Source organism: Nicotiana tabacum, chromosome 22 (genome assembly GCF_000715075.1).
Source record: "Nicotiana tabacum cultivar K326 chromosome 22, ASM71507v2, whole genome shotgun sequence".
NCBI classification, from domain to species: domain Eukaryota; kingdom Viridiplantae; phylum Streptophyta; class Magnoliopsida; order Solanales; family Solanaceae; genus Nicotiana; species Nicotiana tabacum.
The window spans coordinates 28,873,875-28,901,139 of NC_134101.1; the positions used below are offsets into that span (position 1 = coordinate 28,873,875).

Sequence of the window (27,265 nt, forward strand, 5' to 3'; positions counted from 1 at the left end):
GTTGTTGTCGTAATTTGGTAAATTTGGTATGGTTGGACTCGTGGATGAATGAGCGTTCATATTTTATAACTATTGTCGGGATCCGAGACGTGGGCCCTACGGACGATTTTTGAGTGCAATTTCGGATTTTTGTTGGAAAAAATTATATTTTCATATGGAATTAATTCCTATAATTTGTATTGACTGGATCGAATTATTTGTGGCTAGATTCGAGGCGTTTGGAGGCCGATTCGCGAGGCAAAGGCATCGCAGAATAAAGAATTACACGGTTTGAGTTAAGTAACAATTTTAAATTTGGTCTTGAGGGTATGAAACCCCGGATTACGTGTTATGTGATTGGTTTTGAGGTGGCGCACTTGCTAGGTACGTGTGGGCGTGCATCGTAGGAATTGTGACTTGGTCAATTCCATGGATCTGTGTTGTTGAATAAATTATTGCTACCCGTACATTTTTCCACGTATTAGGGAAATTGAACTATAAATCATGTTTAAACCATGTGTTGACTGACACTGTTGGGACACACAGAGGTCGTGTACATGTTGAATTATCTGTTAAATTACTATTTTGTACTCAGTCACGGTTTTACTTGCATATTACATCTCTGTCTCTTTTGTTCATTATTGATGCATCATATCATTGTTGTTGGGCTGCTTATTATGATTTCTGAGAGCCCGAGAGACTAGAGAGGTTGATAACTGAGTGAGGCCGTTGGCCTAATTGTGAGGATATTTATGGAATCGGGTTGCACGCCGCAGCATGTTTTATTGATTTATGCCATGATTGACTTGTTATAGCGCTTGGGCTGAAGGAGCCCCTCCGGATTATGTACACACCCCCAGTGAGTGCATGTACCTACTGAGTGCGAGTGCCGTGTGCTGAGTGCTGAGTGATTGAGAGGAAAGAGTGACTGTGAGGTTGGAGTGAATGGGAGGACTGAGTGACTGTTACTCTGAGAGGATGCATTAATTTCATTATTGTTGCATTTCAGTGGTCATATATCACTGTTTTGAAAATTTTCTAAAAGACATTATCTTCTGTTTCAGTCGAAGTTGATATGAAATTACTATGAAATTTTAAATGTTGAACTTGAGAGCATGCATACCCTTTTATGTTGAAAATTACTGTATTTGGACTTAGGTGTGAAGCTCGTCACTATCTTCAGTTCTTTATTTAATATTGTTACTTACTGAGTTGGTTGTACTCATACTACACCCTGCACTTCATGTGCAGATCCAGGTGTTCCCGGACACAGTGAGTATTAATTCCTTCGCACAGTTGATTTTCCGGAAATTCCAAGGTACCTGCCGTGTTTCAAAGACCTTGTCTCTCCTTCCCTATCTTTTGTTTACTGTATTTGGTTTCAGACTATTATAGACCGTGTTTTCTAGACTAGTGATATATAGATGCTTATGTACTCAGTGACACCGGGTTTTGGGAGTGTATTTATATCCAGTATTTGTGGGATTTTCTCTTAAACTTAATTATTATATTTTCCGTATTTAAAAGAAATTATGGGTTGTTGATGTTGTCGGCTTGACTAGTATTGAAATAGGCGCTATCACGACGGATGAGATTTCGGGTCGTGTCAAGTACACATTCTAAATTTTTCTTAGTTTTCGCATTGATTGTTACATGTTTGCCTTGTGAGATTTGAAGAAGTTCTATCTCCCGTTTCCGTTTGATCCTTCCAATTGGTGCTTCTTCAACATCTGTCTGCATTTATTATTAAAAATTAAATTGAATCCATAGTTGTGAATAGTGGGAAGAAGCTCTTGTACTGGATGATGGAGCAACACTCTGTGCAACGTTGTTGAACTAGTTTCTGAGTTACTGTGTCTGTTTTTGGAATCTAATCAAAATTTGAATTTCTGTCATTTCAGTGCTTGGCAGGACTTTGTGGTGCTTGTTTTGATCAGCACAATATGTTATTTCTTCTTCCTTGAGAAGTTACTGGTTAGTATTTTAGTTTTAAATAGAATTTTAAAAATAACTTTGGCTTGAGACCCCCCCAAAACACACACACACACACACACACACAACTGTTGGAACATAGAAAGGTAAAATTCCTGATCCTTGGATGCTCTTATTTCCTGTTCAGCTGCTTGTTTATCCGAGACTTGGGTAGGAGTAATTGAACAGGGTCTTTTGGTAGTGTTATTGTACTAAGCAGGAAACACCACTTCGCGGAAAAAATACACTGTGTAGGTAGGTAAAAAAAATTATATGTATATATATACTATGTATTGACTCCCTTAATTTCCCGGTATATCTACTTTTGTACCGAAGGAGCAAAGTAGGTAAAGCCACTGCTTGGTTCCTATTGGATTGAGGTTTACCATATCCAAGAAAAAAGAGAGAGGATTCTGAAACACAGATAGCATGATCTCTATTATAAATTCCCCACTGTAAGTACGTCTATCCACTAGACAAAATGACATTTTTTTACTTTGATTGAATATTGGGTTTTGAGCAATATCCATTTGATAATCATTTTTATATAATTATACCCAGTGAGCCTGGTTGGAAAGGATGTCCCTTTAGAACATAAGGCAGGCCTGACCTCTGCTTGCATCTTGTTATTACACTGTGCTATCTCATTATGTCACGACTTTAAGAGCTATGATGCTAGGTCCTCTGTCCTGAGAAATAATTGAGCTCAGATTTTTGAATAGCTAGAAAATGAAAAATTACAGCATACTCCCTCCGTTTCAATTTTTTGAGATGGTAACATTTGTGTGTATTAATATATAACGGTACATAGGTTGTACTGAAACCATAATTACAAGAGAACAAAAGGAAAGAATAAAATGATCTACAATCCGAGCAGTATTCTAAAACTTCTAGGATTGATACAGTATCTTCTGGGCACTTCTGTTTACACCAAAAATAAAAAAAGAAGAACACTATTCAGTTTGTCTTATGCACTGAATTGCTACTGTCTTCAAAACAATTAGAGTTCCTCTCCTTCCAGATTGTCCACCATATACATGTAGGGACAATCCTCCATCTATCTCTGTTTCCAGCTCCAGTTTCAGCTTCATCCCAACTAGTAAGCACTTTAGTAATCTTAGAGGGCATTGTCCATGAGATACCTTTGAAATTAATCAATATCTTTCATAGTTGATCTGTAATCCTGCAGTGTAAAAATAGATGGCTAATCCCAAATAGAAAGCACGAAGTTTAATTTAGATGAGGTAATTTGACTCGGCACGGGTTTAAGAGAAAGAGGGATACTTTTGAAACTTGTGGTCTTAAAAGTTTAAGGGGTAAAAGCTTTGTGGAGCCATGACATTTGTGTTGTTATAAAAGCTTCTTATTAAGGGTAAAATAAAAAATTTAAAGTTGAATTGTTTTCAATTATAGAAATGTGTCATTCTTTTTGGAACGGACTAATAAGGAAAGTGTGTCATCTAAATTGAAACGGATGGAGTAATATATTCTAGATGAGTAAAGCAAAGTGCAACTATATGGCATTTCTTTCATTTTCCCCAACTTGGTTCCATAATGTTGGAAAAGCTTAAAATTTCCAACAGTTCCTCTATATCAGTGTTGCCTATTCTTCCCTGGTGATGCATTCAAAAACAATAATTTTTCTCCAACATATCGTGTTTGCTTGCTTCACTGAGGCGAATTCAGGATTTTGTGTTCGTGAGTGTTTAACTTTATTTGACGTAAAGTTACCACCAATCAAATCGTATAAGTGCACAACTATTTAAACACGATAAAAAATTAATGAGAAACCCATAGAATTAATATTACAAATGCCATAAAAACTGTGATGGATAACGCAATGGACGAGAAAGAAAATTAGTGAATTTTACCGTTCCGGAGGAACTCTTTATTTTTTGAAGCAAACTTTCATTTTCTTTCTTTCCTATGGTGAATTAGATGAAGTAGAAGGAAAAGCAAAGAAAAAAAGTCAGAATCAAAAGAAATAATAAAACAGTAGTATTGGATAAAAAAAATAGCTGGTGAAAAGCAAAAAAGATGACCTAATAATTGGGGCAAAAGAAAAATAGTGCTTGATAATATAAGAAAAGAAAAAGGGAGTAAAACAATCTTAATCTTGCTAGGATTCAGCTTCGGTCTCTCAACCTTCAACTTTCATAACCCTCCAGCACTTACTTGCGTGCTTGTTGTTTAATTATATCCGTTCGCTTAAATTTTCTATGTAATTATACATACTCCGAGTCGAGGTTAATGGGTGCTCGAGCACCCAAGTTTTACATGTAAATCCGCCCCTATTACCTCAGAAATTAGACCATTATCTTGGTCCTTTTATGTAACATTTCATTAGAGTTTAAACTTTAAACTACTAAACAATAAACATAATAAAATTCATTATTTGCCTATAAAATCCACCTTGCTTAGGAAGCAAAAAAAAAGGGTCATAAAGTTTTATCAAACAATAATTTGTAGAATTGATTACCTTTCCTTTCTCAATTAAAAACATTAGTGTGTGTGTCAGCTGCATTTTGATGTCAGCTTTGGAATAGAATATATGCACATCCATCAGCTTTTATATCTTTTGCCAACTCTTAAGTAGAAAGGTGGAATTTGATGACGCCAACTACGTGGAATGTCATGTCATCCATCAACTTTTATACTATATTTTTATAATATTTTTATTATTTGTGAAATTCATATTTTAAATCTGTCTCTTGAACATGAAAAGTGAAAACTCAGACGCTTGTGATTACTGCACCATTTGCGTTTAACACTAGGTCTTTTGGCATCTATTTTTGCGCCTAAATTTTATTTATCAAATACTAGAAGACTTACGTTATAGATTTTTCATTGGAAATGCAGCTATTAGAGAGTACATATGCCGCTCTAGAGTTTTCTCTTGTGGCCATTACTCTACATGTTTTCTACTCTATGGTAAGATTATGCAGTTGATATTTGATAACTCTTGGATAATTTCTAGTCTGTTAATCGAAGATCCTGTCTTTAAATTGTGCGCACACAACACTTTTGGCAGATATGAAATGAGGAGTAATCTTGGCTTTTGGCAGCTTCAGTTGCAGGCAGTCTATTCAGTAATGATAGATAGCATCAGTATTGGGTTTTGGTGCTTCTATGAGTCAATGCAATGTACATTCCATACCATTCTAACCCTGCATGAAATGAGTATGATGGAGAAATGATGAGGCTGTATAGGAATATTGTAACAACAACAAACCCATTGGATATTGTATATGCTTCTTTTTCACGTTAAAAATGTATTTTCTTTGTATTATTTTCTCTTATATCTTTTCCTCATCATCTTATGTGATGAGGTGGTTGATACCTCTGGTAGTCAAATATGTATACCGATATAGGTAAGGTAGTTATCGCTTGTCTTCTTTTTGTGTCTAGTACTAGAGGATAGTAGCTCAATGTAGATGAAAAAAGACCATGTGACATTTGAACCACAGTAGATGAAAAATTGCTGGCATCTAACTTTAATTATCTTTTTTAGATGTCCATTATTAGTCGGAATCTGAAGCCAGTTCAAGATCCAACAGGACAAACTGTTTGAAAAAAGACCAACAACAACATACCCAGTAATATCTCACACCGTGGGGTCTGGGGAGGGTAGTGTGTACGCAGACCTTACCCCTGGCTTGTGAGGATAGAGGATGTTTCCAATAGACCCTCGACTTAGGAAAGTATAAGCACCACATTAATAAAAATATAGGCAAGGGACGGTACCAAGAAGCCATATAAAAGCAGAATAAAAACAAATTACATAGCACAAAATTGCATGAGAGAAGACTGAAACGCTATACATTAAAAACAAATTAAATTTACAGATACCTACACTTATGATACAACTGCCTCTTAAAGGAATGCATACGCCACTCTTTTAAAAGACAACTAAGCCTCAAGCTTATTTGCATTTCGCAACAGCGAGGTATTGATTGTTATTTTTCTTCACCCATACTGTTGAACGAGTTCTCTTAACATAATCTGTGAAGAGGCTGTACCTACAGGACAAATATGGCTGGTTAGACAAGGATATTCATCTTCATATCAGCAACTAAAATTCGGAGGCAAATGGGATCACATATTGCAATATTTTGGCTGAACCATCCACACATTCACAAACCCAAACATAAGGACTTATCATCATTATCATAAATAATCGACGCAGTTGAAATTAAGATACCACCTGTCAAACTCCAGTCTCTGAGTAACTATCCCATTCAATAGGAGCTCCGAACTATATACTGTTGATCCTGTAGATGTAACATGGGATTGCATTTGCATGATTATTCAAATTTAATACAAAACTTCTTACTGATTTTACAAGGCAAAAGAATAAGAAGTCTACCTTTCTCAAGGAAAGGGATGCAAACTTCATAGTCTTCTTCACAAGATAAAACTAGAAGATCGTCAGGAACAACTTCCTCTTTCATAACCGATCTACCAAGTCGCTCCACTGCCTGAAAAACATTTGGAACAGGCGTTACCAAGCACGAACAAACAGTCAATAAAATAGTTATAATTACGGAGAGAGGATTATTCCTGAACAAATACAGATTGATTATGGAACTCTCGCATGGAGGATGCGATAATGATAAACACTAGAAACACTAGTAGACACTAACTTCAAATTATAGGAATTCCAAAATATTTGACGTACTTTTACACATAACCATAGAGTATAAGTTTCAAGAATTCAAATCCGCCCATCTTTAGTGTGGATTATAATCCATACCACTTGTTTTCCCTATCAAAGAAACCTTCCATAAAATTGGTTACAAATGTTTGCTTCAGCTACCGTAAGTCAAACTAATGATCTTTTTTCTCTTCTGAAAATGGTAACAGTGTATTCATCAGCATTAAGGAAATGCTGGCCATCCTATTTACAGATCAAAGTCAAAAGTCAAAACTAATGAAGATCTTAATATTAAAAAAGTCAAACTAATGATCTTTAATATGTCACCACTTATCACCTATGTTACCATGGGCATCATCTTGAGCACACATTCAAATATATGATATCCAACATATTTAATTAGGCTGGTTCTAATCTTTCATAACTAATCATGTTGCATTTATAGCGGATAGGAAGCCTACACTCTACCATATCCTCCTGACAATACTAATGAAAGACTGGTTTTGTCTCAGGTATTCACAGAAGCACCAATATATGAGAAGATAGACTGAACATTTTGAATCTGCTTGCTTTGGACTTGACACCACTTTTTTTCTCAAAGCGGAACTTAGAACGGTACCAAATTGTGGCATCGAAGGTGATTCAGGTGAATGGATAGAGCATATGAATATCTTATCCAGGATGGTTGAATTTTAAAGTGAAATAAAAAAGGGGTAAAGAGTAGAGTACACACCAAACCATGAACTGCCTTCACCAAACTTGCCAATATATCTTTACCAGGCTTTGTATTTGGAGTGGTAAAAACTCTATATCCCTGAAAATAAATTACTATGAGAAAAGGAAAAGCACAGCTGCTGCATCTAAAAGTCACCTAAGGCAGCATGTTTACCTGTAAAAGGGGATGTTGGCATGCTCGTGCTAATGAAACTGGCATGCTGAAGCCGAACTCTTTTTCTTTTCTTGCATCTCTCAAGATATAATTTTTCTCATCAATAAGACAGCTAGCTTGTCCACAACTCTCAAGCCATAGATGTGTCACCACAGGTTTCCCTACAGCAATAGCTTCTAGCACGTTTCTAGTGCGAACAAATTCATCAGCCACAAAATGAGTGGCATCGGACATACATGATACGCTTGAGGCTCCTAACCGGGCTAAGATCTGCAAGAAGAGATGATAAAGTGATTCCGGTTTAAAACATACAATATTTGCACAAACAAAGAAAAGATCATAGCGAAATTACCTTCTTTTGCTGTTTAATAATATCTGCATCCAGGTGCTGACTGAACAAGACTCGAACATTAGTCATTTCTCGCCTCTTCCTAGAATCTTTTATGGTGGAGCCAATTTGTGTTCCAGTAGAATGTAAGGAAGTGATTTCTCTCAAAAGAGATGATCTTGACATATTCTTCCTGCACGATTGTTTATGATACTCATCACCCATACAAATAGGTGACACAGCATTCTTCTGGATTTTTGAATTGGTGGGAGTGGTGCACGCTGAAGCTGACGCTTTACACTGCTCTCCTGTTGAAGATTCTGTTCCTTGTGCTTCATCAACAGATCTTGTTATCTCTACATTAGTTTTCCTATTAGAATCTTTTATGGACTTATGTAGAATTGTTTTTGCACTTCCATCAGCAAAAGCATCATTAGTGCTGTTACCATCCAGATGTCTTTTATCTATGCCTTCCTGTAAGAGCTTCTTATGAGACCCCCTCTCTGAGGATGCAATATCGGGGAGAGTGCATTCAGATGAACACTTTCTCTTTTTTGTGCTGACATTAATTGAAGTACTTGTCTGGTCACCTCTTAATCTCTTTGACCTTCTACAAGATTGAGTAGTGGTCTCTTGCCCCATGGTAGGCATCTTCCGGTGACTTCTTCTTCCCTTGGGATAGTCTACAGCAGAAAGGCTGGCCCATGTTGATTCCATATTTCTTAGGTTGGCAGTTTGATTGGTAGCAAGTGTACTTCGATCCATCAAAGTCTCACAAGCCTCAGCATCTGTCCCGCTTCTATCAAAAGTGGCAGTGGCAGACAGACGTCTTTTTGGTTGACTCTCTACCTGGTGCTGCCTAGTTCGATGAGCTACAGGTGTGGAGTGACAATCCTTGACAGACATGGAACCTGCGCTTGCTTTTGGTGGTCTTTCCTCCTGTCTTATCTCTTCTTCTCTTCCCCTTGAAGCATGGAGTTTCGTCATATTTGGCTTGATCATTTTTAATCGGGCCCCTTGTTCTTCATTGCCTTGCTTCTTGATACTTTTCTGTTGTTTCACTCTTTCTTGATAGTTCTCTTCAACTAATCTGGCATCCTTCTGCATTGTGCTCATGGACATTCTTGAAGATCGTGCTTTTTTCTTGGAGGACCTTCGCTTTGACAGACTCTCATCATCAATTCGATCTTTGCAAGAACCATCCGTCAATGTCTTATCACCTTTCTTCTCATTGCTACAATCATTTTCCAGCACAGGAGCTCCAAAGCATAATGTTTGCATAGCTTCAGCAGCTATTTGAGTATCTAAACCAACATTTAGCATGTCAGGAACATCGTCTCCATTACCATCGTCAATCATTCCATCACCAGCCCCCGAATTCAGTTGTTCATCCAGCTTCTTAATAAAGTTTTTTCTAGATCTGGACTTTGATAACTCACTTTTCACTCTACTTCTACTAGACAATAACCTAGAATCAGAACGGGGGGAACCCTTCAACTTTTTGCTGCTCAACGGGTGCTTTTCCTTTTCTCCACTGCCTTTAACTCCCCGTCTTAAGGGATCAAGTGAAACACGCTTCGGAGGTTCAGTAGCAGGACTCCTGCCAACAAGAAGTTCCTTTTTCTTCTGGAAAAACTCTCCACCTCCTTCATCTTCACGATTGTCATCCCAATCAAAAATCTCACCCTCTGCATCTGCAATTCCCGCTGCTCTCCGAGCCAAACTTTTTGTCCCTTTTGCAGCAGAGACAAATTTCGATTTTCCAATGGAGGACTTCCCAAAGTCAATATGTTGATCAAAATCCAAAGGATTGAGCTTAAGAAACTTGTCAACAACATCTAGTGCATTGGCCTGAGACTCCTCTCCAGGTTCTTGAGAATCTACATAACTTAAACCTGCCAATCCATCTTCATAGGCAAATTGAGGCAAGTCCACTGTCTTCTGAGCATCATTGTTGCCATCTTCTGACCCTTTAATTTCAACAAGTATCTCATCTCTGAAAAGTTTCCTCACAGCTGAACTACCAACTTTGCATCGGTTTCCATTACCTACATCATTCATTTGTTCGTCATACTCCTCACAAGCATTCGGGTTAAGCTCCTTCCTGACTTCAGATTGAGGTCCAACCATAGATGTCCCATTTTGGCCTGCACTTTCCTGCTCCAGAAGATTGTCATTTTTAATAGACCATGTACTTCCTTTTGTCCCTTTATGGCTCATGTCATAAGCAGCCAAACCAGAAGCCCTGACAGATGCAGCACGGATTGAAGTAAACCCTCGTTGCAGAGATCCTGAAAAAAATACATGAATATAAGACCTCCAAAATTCTGAAGCAGCTTTGTTATCAAATCTTCAAAGGCATTCTGTCTGATAACGAATATGGCTAGAATATAAAAGCTGAAAACATAAAAGGAATTCATCAACCACCTAAAAGTACCAGCATGCAAGTGTATATTAAATACTTTCATGTACCGCATAAGAGAAGAGAAATCCAGATTCTAAAATATAAAACAGAGAAAGCGAAGACAAAGCCTCTCTTTCAATAGTAAAACTTTTCTTGGATACAGCAGAAATGACCAACTGTAGACACATAGAGTTCAGAACCAAAGTCAGCAATTACATACTAAATATCAAAATACATGATAGTTGACGCATTGGCAAAGAATATACAGATCCAGCTAAGTGAGGAGGCCTATTTACAGTGAATTTTAAAAACTGGATGACGCAAAATGTTGTCCAACTTTACACTAGTAGAAGAACATTTCAATTAATTGCAAATTTAAGGAATGGATTAAGAAAGGGAACTATTTGATCAGTTATAGTTCCATGCAGATCCTGCATAATCAAAATGGAAGAAAAGAGATGGTAAAATGATAAATTTAGGCCAAACATGTATAGCGTTAGAACTTGATTAAAACAAATTATCTCATGATAGCGAAACCAATTTACCTGATTGATGCTTGTCATTGCTTAGAACATCTGATTGTGAAATCGAACTCTTATCACCTGTGTTGGAATTGCTGCTTTTAGTAAACTTCACCTGATCAATAGAACTGTGTTTCATTGAATCATCATCTGATAACTCTTCAGTATCGCACAAGACCTCAGTTCTATCACTTCCTTCACTATCTACGGCAACTTCGACGTTGCACTTTTCAGAAGTCCGGATGCGTTCATTTTGTAGACCATCATGATCTTCCACCACTTGGGTTTCACCACCTAAATCCACCCGTTGAGTTTCACTACAAAAATCCACCACTTGTGTTTCACCACCAAAATCCACAACTTGCGTTTCACCGCCGAAATCCACCACTTGTGTTTCACCACCGAAATCCAAAAACTGGTTTTCACCACAAAGATTTACAAGTTGGGTCTCAAAGGCATCATTGAAGAAAAGACGGTCATCAGCAGGAACCATACATTGGTTACGGTACAACTCAGGATCCTTCCCTATAAATATAGACCAAATTGTATCTTTAGGGGAAAAAGCAATTTCAAATTAGAGTTCCAAATCTTAGAGAGAAAAAAAGTATCTCCCATATATTTGACTAACTTTGCATTTTCTTAATCTTCTGAAACCCCCTTCTCATCCTAAAGAAAAAGGTAGTACTCCCTCCCTCCCACTTTATGTGATGCGATTTGGAGTACAAGGGTCAAACTATCTAATTTTAGGTGTAAATTCGAACATAGAATCTTCAAATTTTTTGAAATAAAATTAACATATTTGGAAACTACGTAAAAAGTAGTAGTCACAAAAAAATTACAACATTGAAAAGGCGTCGAGGTCAAAGAAATTTTTTTTTGACTCTCCGAATTGTAACTGCATCACATAAGGTGGGGCAAAGGGAGTGAAGATGTCTTCTTTTTTTTTTTTTTTGATAAGCAGTGAAGATATCTTCTGTTAATAAAGGATTCAATTTTTTTTCTTTATCCTTAACAAGCAAGAAAATTAAAACCCTTATATTAACATTTAGGAATAATCAACATACCCTAATTTACCCAAAAAAATTAGAAAAAATAAAAATAAACTTGCCTGGGAATGACTCGGATGAAATTTGAGTGTCCACTGGTTGTGTATTGTCATTACTCAAAATACCCCTTTTCGGGTCAGGATTGTTCGCATTCTTTTTTCCACCGTCTACCATTTTAATTCATCTACAATTACATACCAAAAAATAGTAAATAAATCATAATCACAACAATAGTGATAATATTAATTGACACCAAGCCAAAGACTATGCCTTTAGAACACAATATCGCAATTGAAGAAATAAATTTAGAAGAAAAAAAACTGGAAAAAGTACACAAAAATAAAATACTAACTGCATCAAATCGGATTGAATCGGAAACGTCGGAGAAATCCGCCGGAGAGGTTGTGGGTATAGTTGTGGGGGGGGGGGGGGGGTAAGTATAGGTTTAGAGATTAAAGGAGGGAAAATAGGGAGAAGTGGGAAAAATTCTTAATTTGGAGGGAAATTTCTGCGTTTTTATATTCTCCCGAGTTTCTACTTCGACACACTACCATGGCCTTTGGTAAATGAGTACTTTTATTAATTTACTTCTTCTTTCCTTTTCCTTTATTTCAATTTGTACAATTAACCCGCTTTGGTTCTTTGGAATAAAAATGCGTTTTGAAAATGTTACATTAGAATGTTTAAGCCACTTCAATTTTTCTTTAACAGAAATTCGTTCCTTGAAAAAAATTGGGTCAAAATTTTATATAATATCATACATCAAGTCTTTAGGTTTTAAATATAAGTATATACTCCCTCCGTTTCAATTTAGATGAGGTAGTTTGACTCGGCACAGAGTTTAAGAAAAAGAATAAGACTTTTAAAACTTGTGGTCTTAAAAGCTTAAGGGTAAAAGTTTTGGGGGGGCCATGACATTTGTGTAGTTATAAAAGTTTCTCGTTAAGGATAAAATAGATAAATAAAGAGTTTAAATTTGAATTATTTTCAAATTTAAAAATATATAATTTATTTTGGAACAGACTAAAAAGAAAAGTAACTCATTTAACTTGAAACAAAGGGAGTATATTTTGAGTCGCAACTTTTATTTAAAATGCTTCTCTAATAGTATTTACTAAATGAGACATAAGAGTAATATATAGTAGTATCAATTATGGATCTTGTCTTTTGAAGAACAAAATTTATTTTAATACTCTTGTTGTAGTATTACCTGCATTTACCATGCAAACATCACTATATTTCTCTTACAAATAATTGGATCTTGTCTTTTGAAGAACAAAATTTATTTTAATACTCTTGTTGTAGTATTACCTGCATTTACCATGCAAACATCACTATATTTCTCTTACAAAAATGAAAACAAAGGCTTGTTTCACGGCCAACAAAGAAAGGTAAAATAGGTTGGATTTGCTTGTAGAAGTTACAAAACAGGTAAACATGTATATGCTAGTGTTGAAATTGAGCCAAAAAAATTATGTGTTGTGAAAAAAGGGGCATTCCGAGAATCGAACTCGGGACCTCTCGCACCCAAAGCGAGAATCATACCACTAGACCAAATGCCCATTTTCTTTTAAAGGCCAATTATTTTGTTCTAATCAATTTTAGAAGACGGATGTATCATTTCAGTCTTATCTTTTATGTAGATACTTCTACACAAGCTTGAGTTAGACTTTGATTGGATAACGGTAAGCTAATTGGCTTTTCTGATGATATATTCGGTATGTTACTCTCCGAATATTTGTGGTTTGATCATTTCTTCAATTACGGTGCTCCTAATTCATTTTCTTCTCTTTTTTTTTCGCACTTCCTATATATGTAATTCTAAGAAACTTATCATGTATACTAACGATCGCATCTTTATGGTGATTAAGATAATAAACTACAATAAAATTATCAACCGCATGGAAATATACTTTTTATTTTTTTGTAAAGTTGATGTCATGTAACCAGCGGTGTAGCCACCCTGTGTCAAGGGAGATCAAGCGCATACCCTTCGTCGAAAAATTATATTGCGTGTATAAGTTAAATACTAGTACGTTATATGGTTAGATATTATAATTTGAACACCCTTAACACAGTTGAGTGAGACATTCTAGTGGTTTAGGGTATTCAAAGTGAAGTGTTATTAATGGGTTCAAAGTTCTGCCCATTTTATTTTGCCATAACTAAACGTAGACCACCATGCGTGGTCTATTTGATTCTTTTTCAATCTAAAAAAAATCTTAATAAAATAACTCTTCAAACTTAAAATTTGTAAATAAATAACTAATCTTAAAAGTAACTTTTTTAACTAAGAGTCTGTTTGGAAAGTCACTCAAGGGGAAAATGAGAATTGGTGATACTTACATTGTGTAATTACAAGGTTACTTTTTAATTTCTTTACCTTTTGTTTTTATTTTAATTTATTTTCTTTATAATTTTTTATTTCCATTATTTTAAATTTCTTCATATTTTATTTTTACTTATAAGTTCTTTTTTAATTTTAAAATATACATTTCCTTGTACATTATTTATCTATTATTTCTCTACCTTTACTTCCTGTGATTCCATGTAATTGCTCGTATATTTTATTTCTTATTTGTTTTATTTTCTTCATTTAGCGTAACTGCATTATTATTCTAATTTTTAAAACTACACCTCCAAATATTAGAAATAATGAGTCATTAACAAACTTGGCATATAATGAGTCATTAAGGTAGAATTTTGTTGCTGAACGAGGTTATAAACTTACTATGTTTCTTAATCTTAAGTTGTATTGGAACTTATTTTTATGTTGGAATTTGACATATATTAAACTACTTTTTTTTTATTTTGAAATTGTGTTATATTTATGTCACATTTACTTGTTTTAGTAGTATCGACTTGTTATTTCACATTGCATGTTGTTCGTTTTTTAGTTAGAATTGATAGATTGATTTTGTCAAACACTTGAATAATGTTATGACATTATATTTATAAATATTAATTTTTTTTATCAAACATGCATTTCATGACGTTCTTACAAAACATATATTTTTAGTTTTTATAATTAATTAAACTAAATATTATTAATTTGAAAAATATATTTCAATTATTTTTATAATATCAGTTATAAATATATGATTAGTAATTAAGGTATATTCAAGAAAAAATATGCATATTAAATACCAAATCTAATATCATTTATACTTATAAAAAAAATATTTATAAGCATATATTTATTATGTTAACTTTTAAGTTTTGATAATTACGTAATTTAAAATTTAATTTGATTGTGTAATTATACTTGTGCAACCAAATAGTACGTTTGTAATTACACTGTAGTTATGTTATGGCAAATAAACAGGCCGTCGTAATTACTACCCTAGTAATTACACAAATTTTAATTACCGGGTGACTTTCCAAACAGACCCTAAAAGTTATTTTTTAAATAATTTTATAATTTAAAAGTCAAGCTCTACAATAATTTCTTCAACGAAAGCTTTCTACAAACTCTAGATCCTTTTGGCTCTATCATGTCTTTGGTATGCTTACTTTTATTAGTAAAATTTATAATGTATAATTTTGTTATTTTTAGGCAGAATAATCTAATAAACACTTCTACTTGTCCCGCTTTGTCATCCCGTTCTCGATACTCTACGAAGTTTTCATCCATACACTCTAGTTTTCAAAACACATTACTTTAAACTCCTCTGACCGTTGACCAAGCATATGTGGCAACTTCATGATTGAGTTGGACAAAATACGTGAATTTCACGCGTATAACGAGAGTAAACATAAAAAAGTTAGACTAAAAATGATTAAAATAAGAAGAAAAAAAGTAAACGTAAAAGACAAAAAAATAATATAAGAAAAAAATTAAATATCTTTGTTCTTTCTTCTTTCCCCACCCCTACCCCCATCCCATTTCTTTTTCTTTTTCTACCCTTCCCCTTTCCCTTTCTTTCCCCACCCCTCCTTCATTTCTCTTTTCTCTTTCTTCCCTTATTCCTTTTCCGTTATTCCCCTCCTCCGTTTCTCTTTTCTCTTTCTCCTGTTATTCCCGACCTCCCTATTTTCACAAACCTTCAGTTAATATTTGAGAAAAAAGTAATAAATCTTTTTTGAAGAGCAACCACCATTAAATTTTTTGAGATGTATTAGATTCGTTTCTATTGCTAGTGTTGAATTTGGTTTGGGTAACAATCATTTCAGGACTAATAGATTCGCAGGTGGTGGAGAGCATATTTAATGGTGGAATTTTATTTGATCAGGGAAGCTGAAAATATAATTTTTGGGCAGTTTATGGTGAGGTGCTGGTGAAGAGTGGTTTTGGAGGGTGAAGAGTGGTTGACGAAGGTCTTTGTGAAATTAGGTGAGGTGTACAATGTAAAATTATGTGGCATATGGGAATATTAAGAAATTTCAGTGGTGAAAGAAGTTCAAGGTGATTTACATGGTGGATTTGAAATAGTGAGCAACGATGTTTGACAAAATCTTTGAAAGGGAGATGGACGATGAAAAGTTGAAAAATGGTGGGTTTTAGTGGTCCACCGTAGTGCTGCCCACGGTAAAGACGGTAAAATCGTGGTGTTGTTTCTGCTCTGTAAAATAGAGATAGGTGGTCAAGGGTGGGGAGTAGTGGAGTGAAAAAAAGGAAAAAATTAAATTTTTGAAATTAAAGTAAAAAAAGAAGTGTCATTAAAAATCTGATGTGGACTATGATATATCATCCATATCGTGTGTTTGAAGAACAAGCGAGGCTGGAGGGATTTAAAATAATGAGTTTTAAAAACTACAAGTGTGTGGATAAAATTTCGTAGGGTATCGGGACCGTAATGACAAAACGGACAAGTAAACGTGTTTATTAAGCTATTCTGCCTTATTTTAATTTTGATTTATAAAATTATAGTTCTATTAAAAGTTTTTTTATTATTTAGCTAAATGTTGCGTAGTTTGATCTAAAAATTCCGGTACACCATTCATCCACAAAAAAAATTATTGACTTGTGTAAAGTTTGAACACCCTTACCGAAATTTCTGGCTACGCCGCTGCATGTGACCAGGAGATCATGAGTTTGAGCCGTGGAAACAACCTTTTGTAAAAATACAGAGTAAGGTTGCGTACAATAGATCATTGTAGTCCGACTATTCCCCGGACCCCGCGTATAACGGGAGCTTAGTGTATTTAGCTGTTCTTTTTGGTCATCTTTTCTCGATTTTTTTTTTTTTTTTGAAAAGAGAGAAGCTTGTTTGCACAAGGAATGTATTGCATCAAAGCACAAACTGCGAACACTATGTGAACTTGAACCGAAAGAACAGAGTAACTTACAATGTTGAAGCACAGTTTTAACTAAAAAGGGAACAATATGGTATTCAAGTAATAACAGAAACAATCACCACAAAGATCGTGTACCTCCTTGAGCTATTGACATGTGACAAAAATGTAAGATCCAAGGCAGGGTACAGTTGCTCAAAATCTAGTCATATTCAAACTGAACATCTATTTTCAAAAATACTTGCTCATTAGCCTTGCAATAAAGGATGTGAATTTGTCTAATTCATGGCATTTTTCATGTGTTTTGTTTTCTGAAAAAACCATATGAAAAGAACCTGCAACCCATACGATGATGTATGAGCAAGAAATCTTTAAGATGGTAAGGGTGCAAAGGCGAATTCAGGATTTACTCCGTGTCAAAAGTTATGGGTTCAGTTGAACCCATCGGTGGAACACTACATATGCCACTGCTTGGACCACATGATTGTGAAATTGCTCAAGATTATCGGTGCTGTCACTAACATCAAGATGGATCACACTAAAACATCATCAATCTTAAGGAGTCTTAACTTTCCCTTGCTGATACACTGTCATAACCCAGTAAAAGAGACCTCAAGCAAGGAAAAAAACCGCTAGTACAATAACTTAAACGAACAAAAAAAAAGAGATATTAAGGCATTAGGAGACTGTATAGTTTACAAGATATCTTTTATATACCACCAGAGGTTGTTGTGGATTGGATAGGATTCCTTCACCTTTAACCGGAGATCTCGGGTTCGAGCCCTAGGGATGAAACAAATCCTGATAAAAGTATCTTGTATATAGCTAACTCATGCACATGTACTAAAAATGTAGTAAGCCTTGGCTTGGAAACAATACAGAAAGCATGATTACCTTTCACTGTTTCACATCTAATGTTTGCAATGTAATACTGATCAACTGTGAAGTAAGAACCCAGAGAAGCTAAAATTCAGGACTTAAACATAACATTCAACTGGTAACAAGGCAATGAGAACCCATTACTCATAATTTAGCTGTTCACAAAAGCTGCATATCAGTTCAAACAAAGACTATTAAACTAAGTTTAAAGGCATAGCCTGGGGAGCATTTCAGCATATGTATCAAGAGTAAACTAACTCTTGTACAAAAACCCTCACATTCTGGGCTAGGATATAAACTAAGAAAAGATAAGTTAATAGGCATGACCATCCTGTACAAATATCTTCACATTTTGGGCTAGGATAAACAAAGAAAAGCTAAATGCTGCTTCACGTCACCTTTGTTCAGTCTGTACAAAGGAAATAAACAGGCATTGCTGCTGGATCGAACTCCCAGAAACCTCGCACGATGCCACCTCTCTCTTCTGTCAGGCGAAAAGCAGGAATTTGATGAGAGAACCTGAGCTGCTCGGCTAGAGATATTTTCACCGTTCCATTTGCCTCTTCTTCCACTTGAGGCTTGTAGACAGACTTAAAACCATTTACCTGTATTAGGAACTTTAAGGATACGTACTTATCAGTAACATCCACAACTTCAACAATTTCATACTCACAATCTTCCAGTTTGTCACATTTCAGCTGAGCACTCCAGTTTTTATAAACTGCCCAAACTTCACCTGTTCTGGGGAAGATCTTGTAGACACCCTTCTTCTCCATAGGTTGTGGTCCTACTTGATGCGAAAAAGCATTGGTTTCCGTATATGTGTTCAGCTTTCTATTTTTAAACTTAAACATTCCACAACTAATTGGCATTGTTTTATCACGCCACTGTATTATGCCTTTAGGTGGTGGACAGGCATAAAACCAAGCCACGTGCAAGGTAAAATTAGGGAAAGGATCTATCTTCTTTATCTGGCCATAGTATCTCGGCATGGCATCTTCATCACCGTAAATTGCCCAAAATTGACCAACTTGAAACTTCTCCAGTGATCTCTCAACATCAAAGTTGTGGAATTCGGGTTCAGGAACCTCATTAGCTACTGATGCAATACAGTTTTCTGCAGAATTTACTGAATCCATGCGACTGTACATCATACAGTTAGCTGTCTCTCTTTGGTCTAAGGATAAATTATTTCCCAAGTTAATTCTGGATTGTCTATCAGCGGGATGTGCATTTCCTTCAGACTTCCCCTTCAGATCAACAGAAGATGTATCTCCTTCGGATTTTAGCTTCACTTCCACCCCATCTGCAGGAGATAAAACGTCATGTGGCTTATCATCCCATTGTTCCATCATGTCTAGAGGTGATATATCTTTATCAGACTTTGCCATCGGTTCCGAATTCATTGAAGAAAACAGATAGTTTTCAAACCCTGCGTTTGATTTTGGCAAAGAAGGTGCCTCTCGCCTCACCCTCTTTGCTGGAGATCTAGGACAAGAGACATCATTGTATGCATTCCCATGCTCGACGTCAAGATCTGCAGACACAGAAATGCCTAGTTGGTCAATGGGTAAAGAAGCAGGGTCTAGTTCGAAGGATCCTTCAGGAACATCATTCCTCTCCATGCCTGTCATCTTAAATGAAGGAACTCTATGAGAGAATCTAAATATCTCCTTTGCAGGAATTAGAAACTGGCCACTTTCCCCTAGTTTTGTTGCAGCTCGATGAAAAAGACAAGTGAAGCCTTTTACTTTACCCAAGTATGCAACATGAGCACCAATATCATCAGCATAGTCTGACAGCACCTCAACAAACTCATAATTGTACTTTTTCTTGCTCTCAATATGAGAATACCAGTTCATATCCCAATCTTTAAAGATTGCCCAAGTTTCTCCTTGCCGTGGAAATATCTTCATCGTATTGGAACAGCTGCTTTCATTTTTTGCACAGGCCAAATGTGAGAACATAGGATGATCTTCAGCGTATTCTGAGTTTCCCAATTTGAACCTACCACAAGAAGCTGGAAAGCCCTCAGATAGCCATTTGGTTTCATTTTTATCCAGCGGATCGGGCTCTAACCAAGTAATGCGCAACTTAAATGCAGGAGAGAAAATCTTCCTGATGACTGCATAGAATCTCGGCATGGCATCCAGAGTATCATAAACAGCCCATACTTGTCCAACCTTAAAGCAAGATTCCTCCCTATCCTTTTCAAAATCATTAAAATCTGGGTCCGGATATTCAAATGATTCTGGCTCAGTCATAATAGAAGGCCCTAGATCTGAGGGAAGATCAAAGGTTTGTCCACAGCCTTTTTCAGGTACAGCCGCTCTTGCATTTGCATTCTCAGCTTCCTGCTCTGTGTTCTGCAAGCTCTCTTCAGAGGACAAACTTTCCTTTAGTTTCTTCTTCTCTTCATTGGGAGTTGCTGTCTCAGACAAATTCTGAATCGAAGGGTCTTCTTCTTCTTCTTCTTCACCACTTAGATTCGCGCAGTAAGTGACACGCTGTCTGGACTGAGTATATCTTCGCCGTTTCTGGTCACCAAGACATTGAGAATTCTGCCCAGGCGGATGATCACACTCTTCAAAATTTACATCTTCTTCAGAATCTATGCTCGTTGATGAATCACAATTTTCACTAGATTCTACTGATATCTTCTTTCTCTTTGTGTTTTTCCTTTTACATTCCCCTGATAAGCCCTCCTTATTAATTTTTCCATATGCATTTTCCGAGTTTCCATTGCTATTAGACTCCCGACCAACCTCTGAGGGAAGTTTTGACTGTATAAATTCATCAGCAGCCTTCTTCTGACTTCTTCTCTTGGTTGCAGGGCTCATACAAGTGTATTGGGAGCTAACTTTAATATGATCTTGGTTTGTTGTATCATTCTTCTTGGAAGTAGGCTGACTCCTACTGGTTCCGGGTGTTGCATCTGAAGCATTTACTTCATGACCTGTGTAGGACTTTTTACAATTTTGACACCACAAAAGCTTATTCAGCATGGTCTTATAATACTTATACTTAACAGAACAGAATGGGCATACGGTCCAAAAAGTTGGTTGGCTTCTAGGAACTCCTGATTGAGTGTCGTGCTGATTCATGAATTCTGATTTGACATTGAACTTGTTTTGTACCCAAGGATGTGACCTGATATCTGGCTGGCTGCTGCTTGTTTGCTGCATTGGTACTTGAGATCTTCCTGAAGGAATGCGTCTATTGTTATACAACATTCGTTTTTCTCTATCCAAAAGCACCATTTGAGCTTCACCAATCAGCGTAAAGGCATCAGCTGCACCAGGGAACTTGTTCTTATCAGGATGTAGCAAGAGAGCTAACTTGCGGTATTGCTTCCTGATAAGAGAATCATCAGCTGTTGGCTCCACTTTAAGAATATCGTACCAGTTTCTCTCGTTTCCAAAAGTTTTATTCTCCGCAGAGCAATGCACGTCACAAACCAAAACCATCTGCGCAATGTTTTCCAGATTAGGAAAGAGCTCCTGGGCTTTAGATAAAAGCTTTTTAGCTCCAATGAAATCTCTATTTTCCATCTTCTTTTCAGCAATCCCTCTAGCCCTGATCGCCTCTTCTTTGTTGCAGTCCATCATTGGTCTACAATTTGATAGTAACGCTCCTCTATTTACCTTATGCTTCAGAAGGTAGAATTCAATAGAAGCAAATGTTTAAGAAACTATAATATCCAGATCAGCTGTTCAAGTTCGTGTAACCTGAAAAAATATAGGTCAGCTCTCAGCTTAATTGAGAAAGAAAAAACTAAAATGATTAGTTGTTCGGAAATGCAGGTCATGCAGCTAGACGTTTCCTATTTTTACAATTTTAATGAGAAAAAAGCAATGGTAACACTCTAAGCAGTTTAAATCGAAAAGGATTCACATTTGACAGTGGAAAAGAAAGAATTGAAAAGGTGTTGCCAAGCATGGGGTGGGTTAGATATCAAAATCAGTTACTGTATAATTTCATCTAATGACTACACAATTCAACCCCAAAGTGATCATCTAAATACCTCGCCAATTTAAACAGTACCACGATCCATACTGGCTTTCAGTGGGGAAATAATATTTAACTCCCTTTATCACTTTCCTTCTACCCAACTTTACAAAATATTAATTCTGACTTAATCCAATGCTTTGCTCTATGAATAATCCTCTTTTAGCCCGTAAAATTCAAAGTCAAGTTAAAGAACATACACCAATATAACAATTAGAACCAAGCTTCTAAAGATGTGCTTTCTCAATCAGATTATCCAACAAACTAATTATGATTGAACATAAAGAAAAGATAGATAATCTACCATACTAATCACCAAAAAAATTTCTCCTACTCAACAGGAAGAGCAATCCATTTCTAGTTATCTACCAGAGAGGAAAATAAAACGAGGTGACGCAGCTCTAAAAATGGTTGACTTGGCCAAGAATATGCTTTAAATTACTACACACTCACATCTAATCTGAAAGCTTCATTCTATTCATTTATATTTTCACACATATTACCATGTTACTGATTTTCACAACCAAAATATTGCTGCACTAAAGCAGACACTCATTCTCTTTCCATGCTTTCCTCAATACCAATTGCTTAGATTTCTCTGTTAACCTGAATTCTATCAAGACTTCCCTTGACTACAACAAAGCCTATGCTTATAATTCAAGGAACTACTAATTTGAACAGTTGCAATGTCTGAAATAGATTCTCTATATTTCCAATTTGTGATAGCAAACTTTTCAATCTTTGATACTCAACTAAAACACTTAACAAACCTAAAATTGCTCTTCACTGTAAAAAGAGAGCAGATCAAACCTAAAATTGCTTTTCACTGTAAAAAGAGTAGGCATCAAGCTCATTTGAATTACATAAATACACACATGCAAGTATGTGTGCGTGTACACATACATCCATTGTTGAGGTTTTAATTTTTAAGATGAAATAGTCTTAAAATGAGGGTGAATGAGAAATGGAGAGAAAATGAAATTTTTGAGTAAAATTTTAAGTTTTCCCATATTGGAAGAGGAAGAGATTTTTGGTGGGTATATATATAATTGCTCTTCTTGTAGCTCTTAAAGAGTTAAGAAGAAAGCAAGCCTCGCGCCGTCGTCGTCGCTCGCTCGGCTCGGCTACGGCTTCGGCTTAATGTGCTTGCTCCACCATGGAGGGTGGACGATTGGTCTTCTTCAACACTGGCTGCTATATATATGTGCAGCAGCTGTTGAAGAAAGACACACAACACACAAACTGAAATCCTGAAAACGCTCAACTTTGGCTATACATTGCACTCCTTCCTCTCAGCATTTCCATACGATTTTCTGAGTTTCTACTCCTTCGTTCTGCATTGTTTTAACTTCAAACAAAGCAACTATAAGTGTGATTTGCTACCGAACTTTGTGTTCGCTGAAACACTGGGGTTTGAAGTACCGCTACACCAGTGTGTGATTCGTTCTCCTGGGAGGAAATAATCCATTACCTTGGGTACTAGGAGGGGATTAAATTCCTTAAGGAAACACTGTGAATTCAGTGGGCTCGAATTAATTACTGTTTCATTACGTTAACTTATATTTTGCAGAATTATTATTTACAAATACAGCAATATTGGCGGGACTAACAATCTTAAGGAATTTAATATTTATTTCTGTATTTGTGTTATTCTTATTATTCTGCAAACTAAAACCTTTGTGGTTTTGTGTACTCCCCAGATATTATCTTGTAATTTTTTGGATATAGTATCATTTTACTGGCTATAGAGGAAAAAGGGAGTTGAAACCTGAGCCAAAGGGAAGTTTATGATTGAGGTCTTGCTATAAAATTAGAAAAGCAATTTACTTCTATACTCTCCGTCCCAAAACGAACGTCCAATTTGCTTCTTAGTTTTTTTTTCCATATTATGTGCTAACAACCGACTTCTACCACATACTACTATTATACTAAACCAAAAGTTACTTGAATCCCACCTTTACCTCGCTTTAAAGAAGTTTTTCTCTTTACTACTTTTCAAAAAAAGTAATAAGTAGAAGCAACTCGTGCACCTCAAATATTCCTCCTTTAATGTTAAATGACCCACATCCTGGACTTCAAATTCAATTTAGAAGGGAAGTTAAACCAACAACAACTAAAATCTAAAATCCTAAACTAGTTGGGGTCCATTATATGAATACTCTTGCATCCATTGTGCCCTATGTGAGTCCATTCCATCTTCCTACTCAATAAATTGCCCTTTACAACAAATTATGGGTTCTCCTATGACTTTGGTGCATCGGCAAAGGTAGTACGGCGCAAGATGTCTGCTAGGTACAGTTCACTAGTAAAAAACTTGGTATTGCGTAAAAGGCAAGCCAAAAGACTTCTCAGTCATCAAAAGGAGATTTTTTTTATGGTTTTTCAAGAAGGTATTGTTTTATCTAAGTTTCTTCGAGTGCATTAGCTATCTCCACCCCCACCCGGTGGTGGAGCTGGAAGGTTTACGTACAGATTCGGCCAATTCGTAGTTTCAGTCAAAACCCTCATTTGTATTAAGAAATCTACTAAATACCTATAAATATTAAAATCAGACCTAGTTACTAACACCTAGAACCCATAAATTTCAAATTCTAGCTCCACCTCTGCCTCCGACCTAATCATAGAAGTTTTAAACTAGAGGTTCTCTAAAATCTCTTATTTTTACTATAATAACATACAAATCTCCAACCAAACTGAAAAAACTCCTATAATGGACCGACAAAAAACTAAAATCAACAACTAAAATGGAAGCATGGACAATTTTACTTGCATGTATTTCATACCCAGTAATCCAGCACTAATGGGAAAGAATCTCACTATTCATGTATCAACAAGATCACAACTTTCAAAGAAAATGATTAAACAGCCAAACAAAAAATCTCACCTTTCTCATATCACGGCAAACAAACAAAGTGGGTGTTTTCAGAGACTAAAGGAATTAGACAAAGACGCCATTTTTAGTGCTTCCCATTAACATGCAACGCTATAATTAACATTTTCACGCAGTGTACTTAAACCAAATACAATAAACATTCTAAACAGAGTAAGTAAAAATAAGTCATTCTCGCCAAAAATACAACTAAAATAAAACTTAACTTGCACAAAAAACCATACTTTCACCCGGAAAATCAAAATTTTATGCAAAAACACAAACCCCAAACTGGCGGATCAAAAAAAAAACACAAAGAAAAAAAAAGACAAAAAATCACTTTTATATGTAAACAAACAAGAAATGGCTTTTAATCTTTTTCTTTTTTTTAAGAAAGAAGCATAGAGTGTATGAAGAAGCTTACACATTGGGTTTAACGTGGAGTTGATGAATTGTTTGACGAAAAGAGAATGCAAAATAGAGTAGTGGCAAAGGGACTGAAAATTTGTCTGGAAGATGAACAATGAACAGAACGGGATGAGGATAAAAAAGGTCCTTAGAGTTGGGCTTAATTACGGCATGTTTCTGTTGGTCTTTTTGTTGTTTTGCCTAAGTTCAGGGGCTAGGAAAGTTTTAGTCTTTTCCAATTATGCCCCTGACAAAGCAATTAATTTGAGTTTTTTCGTCAAGAATGGCATTGAGTATATAATTTTGCGTGATTGTAGAACATTTACTTTTAATATATACTATGAAACGTTTTGTATAATTTAATTATACTTTTGAACCCCCAAATATTGATAAATTTTGATTTTAATCCTTGAGATATTTTACTAAGTATTTTATATATAAAATATGTTATATTTAGATTATTTTTAGAATAATATTATTTTTAAATATAAAAAATTAACAATACATTTTTAACTTAACACACGGATAATAGAATAGTTCAAAAGTTAATAACTTGTATAATTTGTGAAACTTCACCAACAAAGGGATCAAAATTGTGCATTTCAAATAATTAAAGGTGGAATGTGAGTATATATACTTTTTTATTATTTTATCTTCTTTGATATTAATTAATATGAAATATACGTGCTGTGTGAGTGTATTATGCACATAAATTGCACGCACATAAAGATTAATATCGATAAATAATGGTGATGATAATAATGGGGTTGGAGAAACTAAAAGTCGTGCTTGGATTCCAAAATTTTAATTGAATTACTTTTTCATATTGAATTGTATTCACATCGTTCAAACACAACCTAGTTTTCTTTACTGTTAAATTAAGAATCATTATTCTTTTAGGAAAAAACAAGAGAAGTTTCTCAAATTTGTTATGGAAGAATAACACACTTGAAACATTACTCATGGATAGTAATGCTTTCATAGAATTTCTCAATCGATCTTCGGACACCTAATCCGATACGGAAGCAATTGACATATAAGAGAATTGATGAAGGGAACAACTTCACATAAAATATTGTGAGAACCCCAATATCCCTCTGTAAGATGTCGTGACTCGTGATGACACTTAATCTCTAAGACTAAATAAGACTAACAAACATGCGGAAGTGAATAAAAATAATAATCTAAAATCTCAAAACTCAACAATATATATATATATATATAAAAAGGGAAATCTCTACATCTCAAAGTGTATACAATAGCCCAAAATCCGGCGTAATACAAGTCACAAGCTCTGTGACAATGCCAAATCATTCCTATACAACTGTGTCTAATAAGGAAGGAAAATATAAAAAGGGATAGAAAAGGACTCCGAGGTTGCGACGCGGGTTGGTGTACCTTGAAGTCTTCAAATGCAAACTCAGCTCACTAGTGTCGGGACTGATAAGATGTGCATGGATCTGCACAAAAAAATATGTAAAAGCGTAGTATGATTACACTACAGCGACACCCAGTAAGTGCCAAGCCTAACCTTGGTAGAGTAGTGACGAGGTCAGGTCAAGACCCTATTGAAAATAATAGGAAACATGACGAAAGATATAGCAATACAATGATAATAATGGAAATGAAACAAATACGGAATTTATGAAAAGTTAACTACACAGAATCAAGGCAAACAACACAACACGAAAGAAAACAAGGATTGACATGCTAAGAAAACACACAACCAAGACAAGTACAACAAATAGAAGAAGATCATCGAGGGCCATTACCGAGGTACCGTCTCGTAGTCCCAAATCATAAAAGTAACTCACTGTCTTTTTTTATATCACCGCGGGGGCCTTTACATTTAGTTTATTTTTTTTTCCGAAATAACATCTCACGTTTTAGCTCTACTAGCCACGCGTATCAAGCCCACCTTATCTCACAGCATGCGTTTCAACACTCAGACTACCACCGCATGCGTATCAATATCACAATGTATCACAATTTGCACCTCAAGTGCCCAATATCACAACTTGCCAGGAAAGCCAAACAATAACAGAATTTCACAATAAGGAGCTCACGGCTCAAC

General features: G+C 35.7%; 3 protein-coding genes and 1 non-coding gene across 6 annotated transcripts in view; 1 reads left to right on the forward strand and 3 right to left on the reverse strand.

Annotated features, from left to right (window-relative positions):
- The window catches only part of LOC107817965 (FHA domain-containing protein PS1), a 45,931-nt gene extending 40,718 nt beyond the window's left edge, over positions 1-5,213 (forward strand). Inside the window, exons 6-11 of one of the 2 annotated variants that reach the window (XM_075243964.1) lie at positions 1,231-1,297; positions 1,881-1,953; positions 2,099-2,205; positions 2,287-2,405; positions 4,810-4,881; positions 4,982-5,213. The gene's annotated coding sequence lies outside the window, so the exon portion shown is untranslated. The remainder of the gene's footprint in view (positions 1-1,230; positions 1,298-1,880; positions 1,954-2,098; positions 2,206-2,286; positions 2,406-4,809; positions 4,882-4,981) is intronic. The other variant, XM_075243963.1, reaches the window with a different exon arrangement.
- A 493-nt stretch (positions 5,214-5,706) lies between these two features.
- On the reverse strand, positions 5,707-12,348 carry LOC107817964 (uncharacterized). 2 transcript variants are annotated; one of them, XM_075243966.1, is made up of 9 exons: positions 12,145-12,348; positions 11,855-11,976; positions 10,771-11,271; positions 7,846-10,112; positions 7,494-7,763; positions 7,338-7,418; positions 6,317-6,428; positions 6,155-6,221; positions 5,707-5,963 (listed from the first exon to the last, which is right to left on the reverse strand). In XM_075243966.1, exons 2-9 carry the CDS (start codon positions 11,964-11,966, stop codon positions 5,873-5,875), a joined length of 3,501 nt encoding a protein of 1,166 aa, XP_075100067.1. In that variant the 5' UTR covers positions 11,967-11,976; positions 12,145-12,348; the 3' UTR covers positions 5,707-5,872. The 2 variants fall into 2 exon arrangements, with proteins under 2 accessions (XP_075100067.1, XP_075100066.1); XM_075243965.1 differs by having other exon boundaries at positions 5,707-5,969.
- A 934-nt stretch (positions 12,349-13,282) lies between these two features.
- On the reverse strand, positions 13,283-13,354 carry TRNAP-UGG (transfer RNA proline (anticodon UGG)). Its single transcript has one exon. It is a non-coding gene; the product is annotated as a tRNA-Pro (tRNA).
- A 4,669-nt stretch (positions 13,355-18,023) lies between these two features.
- LOC107767466 (uncharacterized) lies at positions 18,024-25,335 on the reverse strand. The gene is made up of 2 exons (XM_075244786.1): positions 25,208-25,335; positions 18,024-21,634 (listed from the first exon to the last, which is right to left on the reverse strand). The coding sequence occupies exon 2, from the start codon at positions 21,512-21,514 to the stop codon at positions 18,311-18,313; it is 3,204 nt and encodes a 1,067-aa protein (XP_075100887.1). The 5' UTR covers positions 21,515-21,634; positions 25,208-25,335; the 3' UTR covers positions 18,024-18,310.
- Between the last annotated feature and the right edge of the window lie 1,930 nt (positions 25,336-27,265).

Bases quoted from the DNA above. Each gene is read 5' to 3' on its own strand.
- LOC107817964 (XM_075243965.1), bottom strand. From the start codon at position 11,966: ATGGTAGACGGTGGAAAAAAGAATGCGAACAATCCTGACCCGAAAAGG. The intron at 10,113-10,770 runs GTAAATTGGTTT...TATTTTTTTCAG, and splicing joins CAATGACAAGCATCAATCAG to GATCTCTGCAACGAGGGTTT. The intron at 6,429-7,337 runs GTGTGTACTCTA...AATGTTTTTCAG, and splicing joins TGAAGGCAGTTCATGGTTTG to GCAGTGGAGCGACTTGGTAG.
- LOC107767466 (XM_075244786.1), bottom strand. From the start codon at position 21,514: ATGATGGACTGCAACAAAGAAGAGGCGATCAGGGCTAGAGGGATTGCT.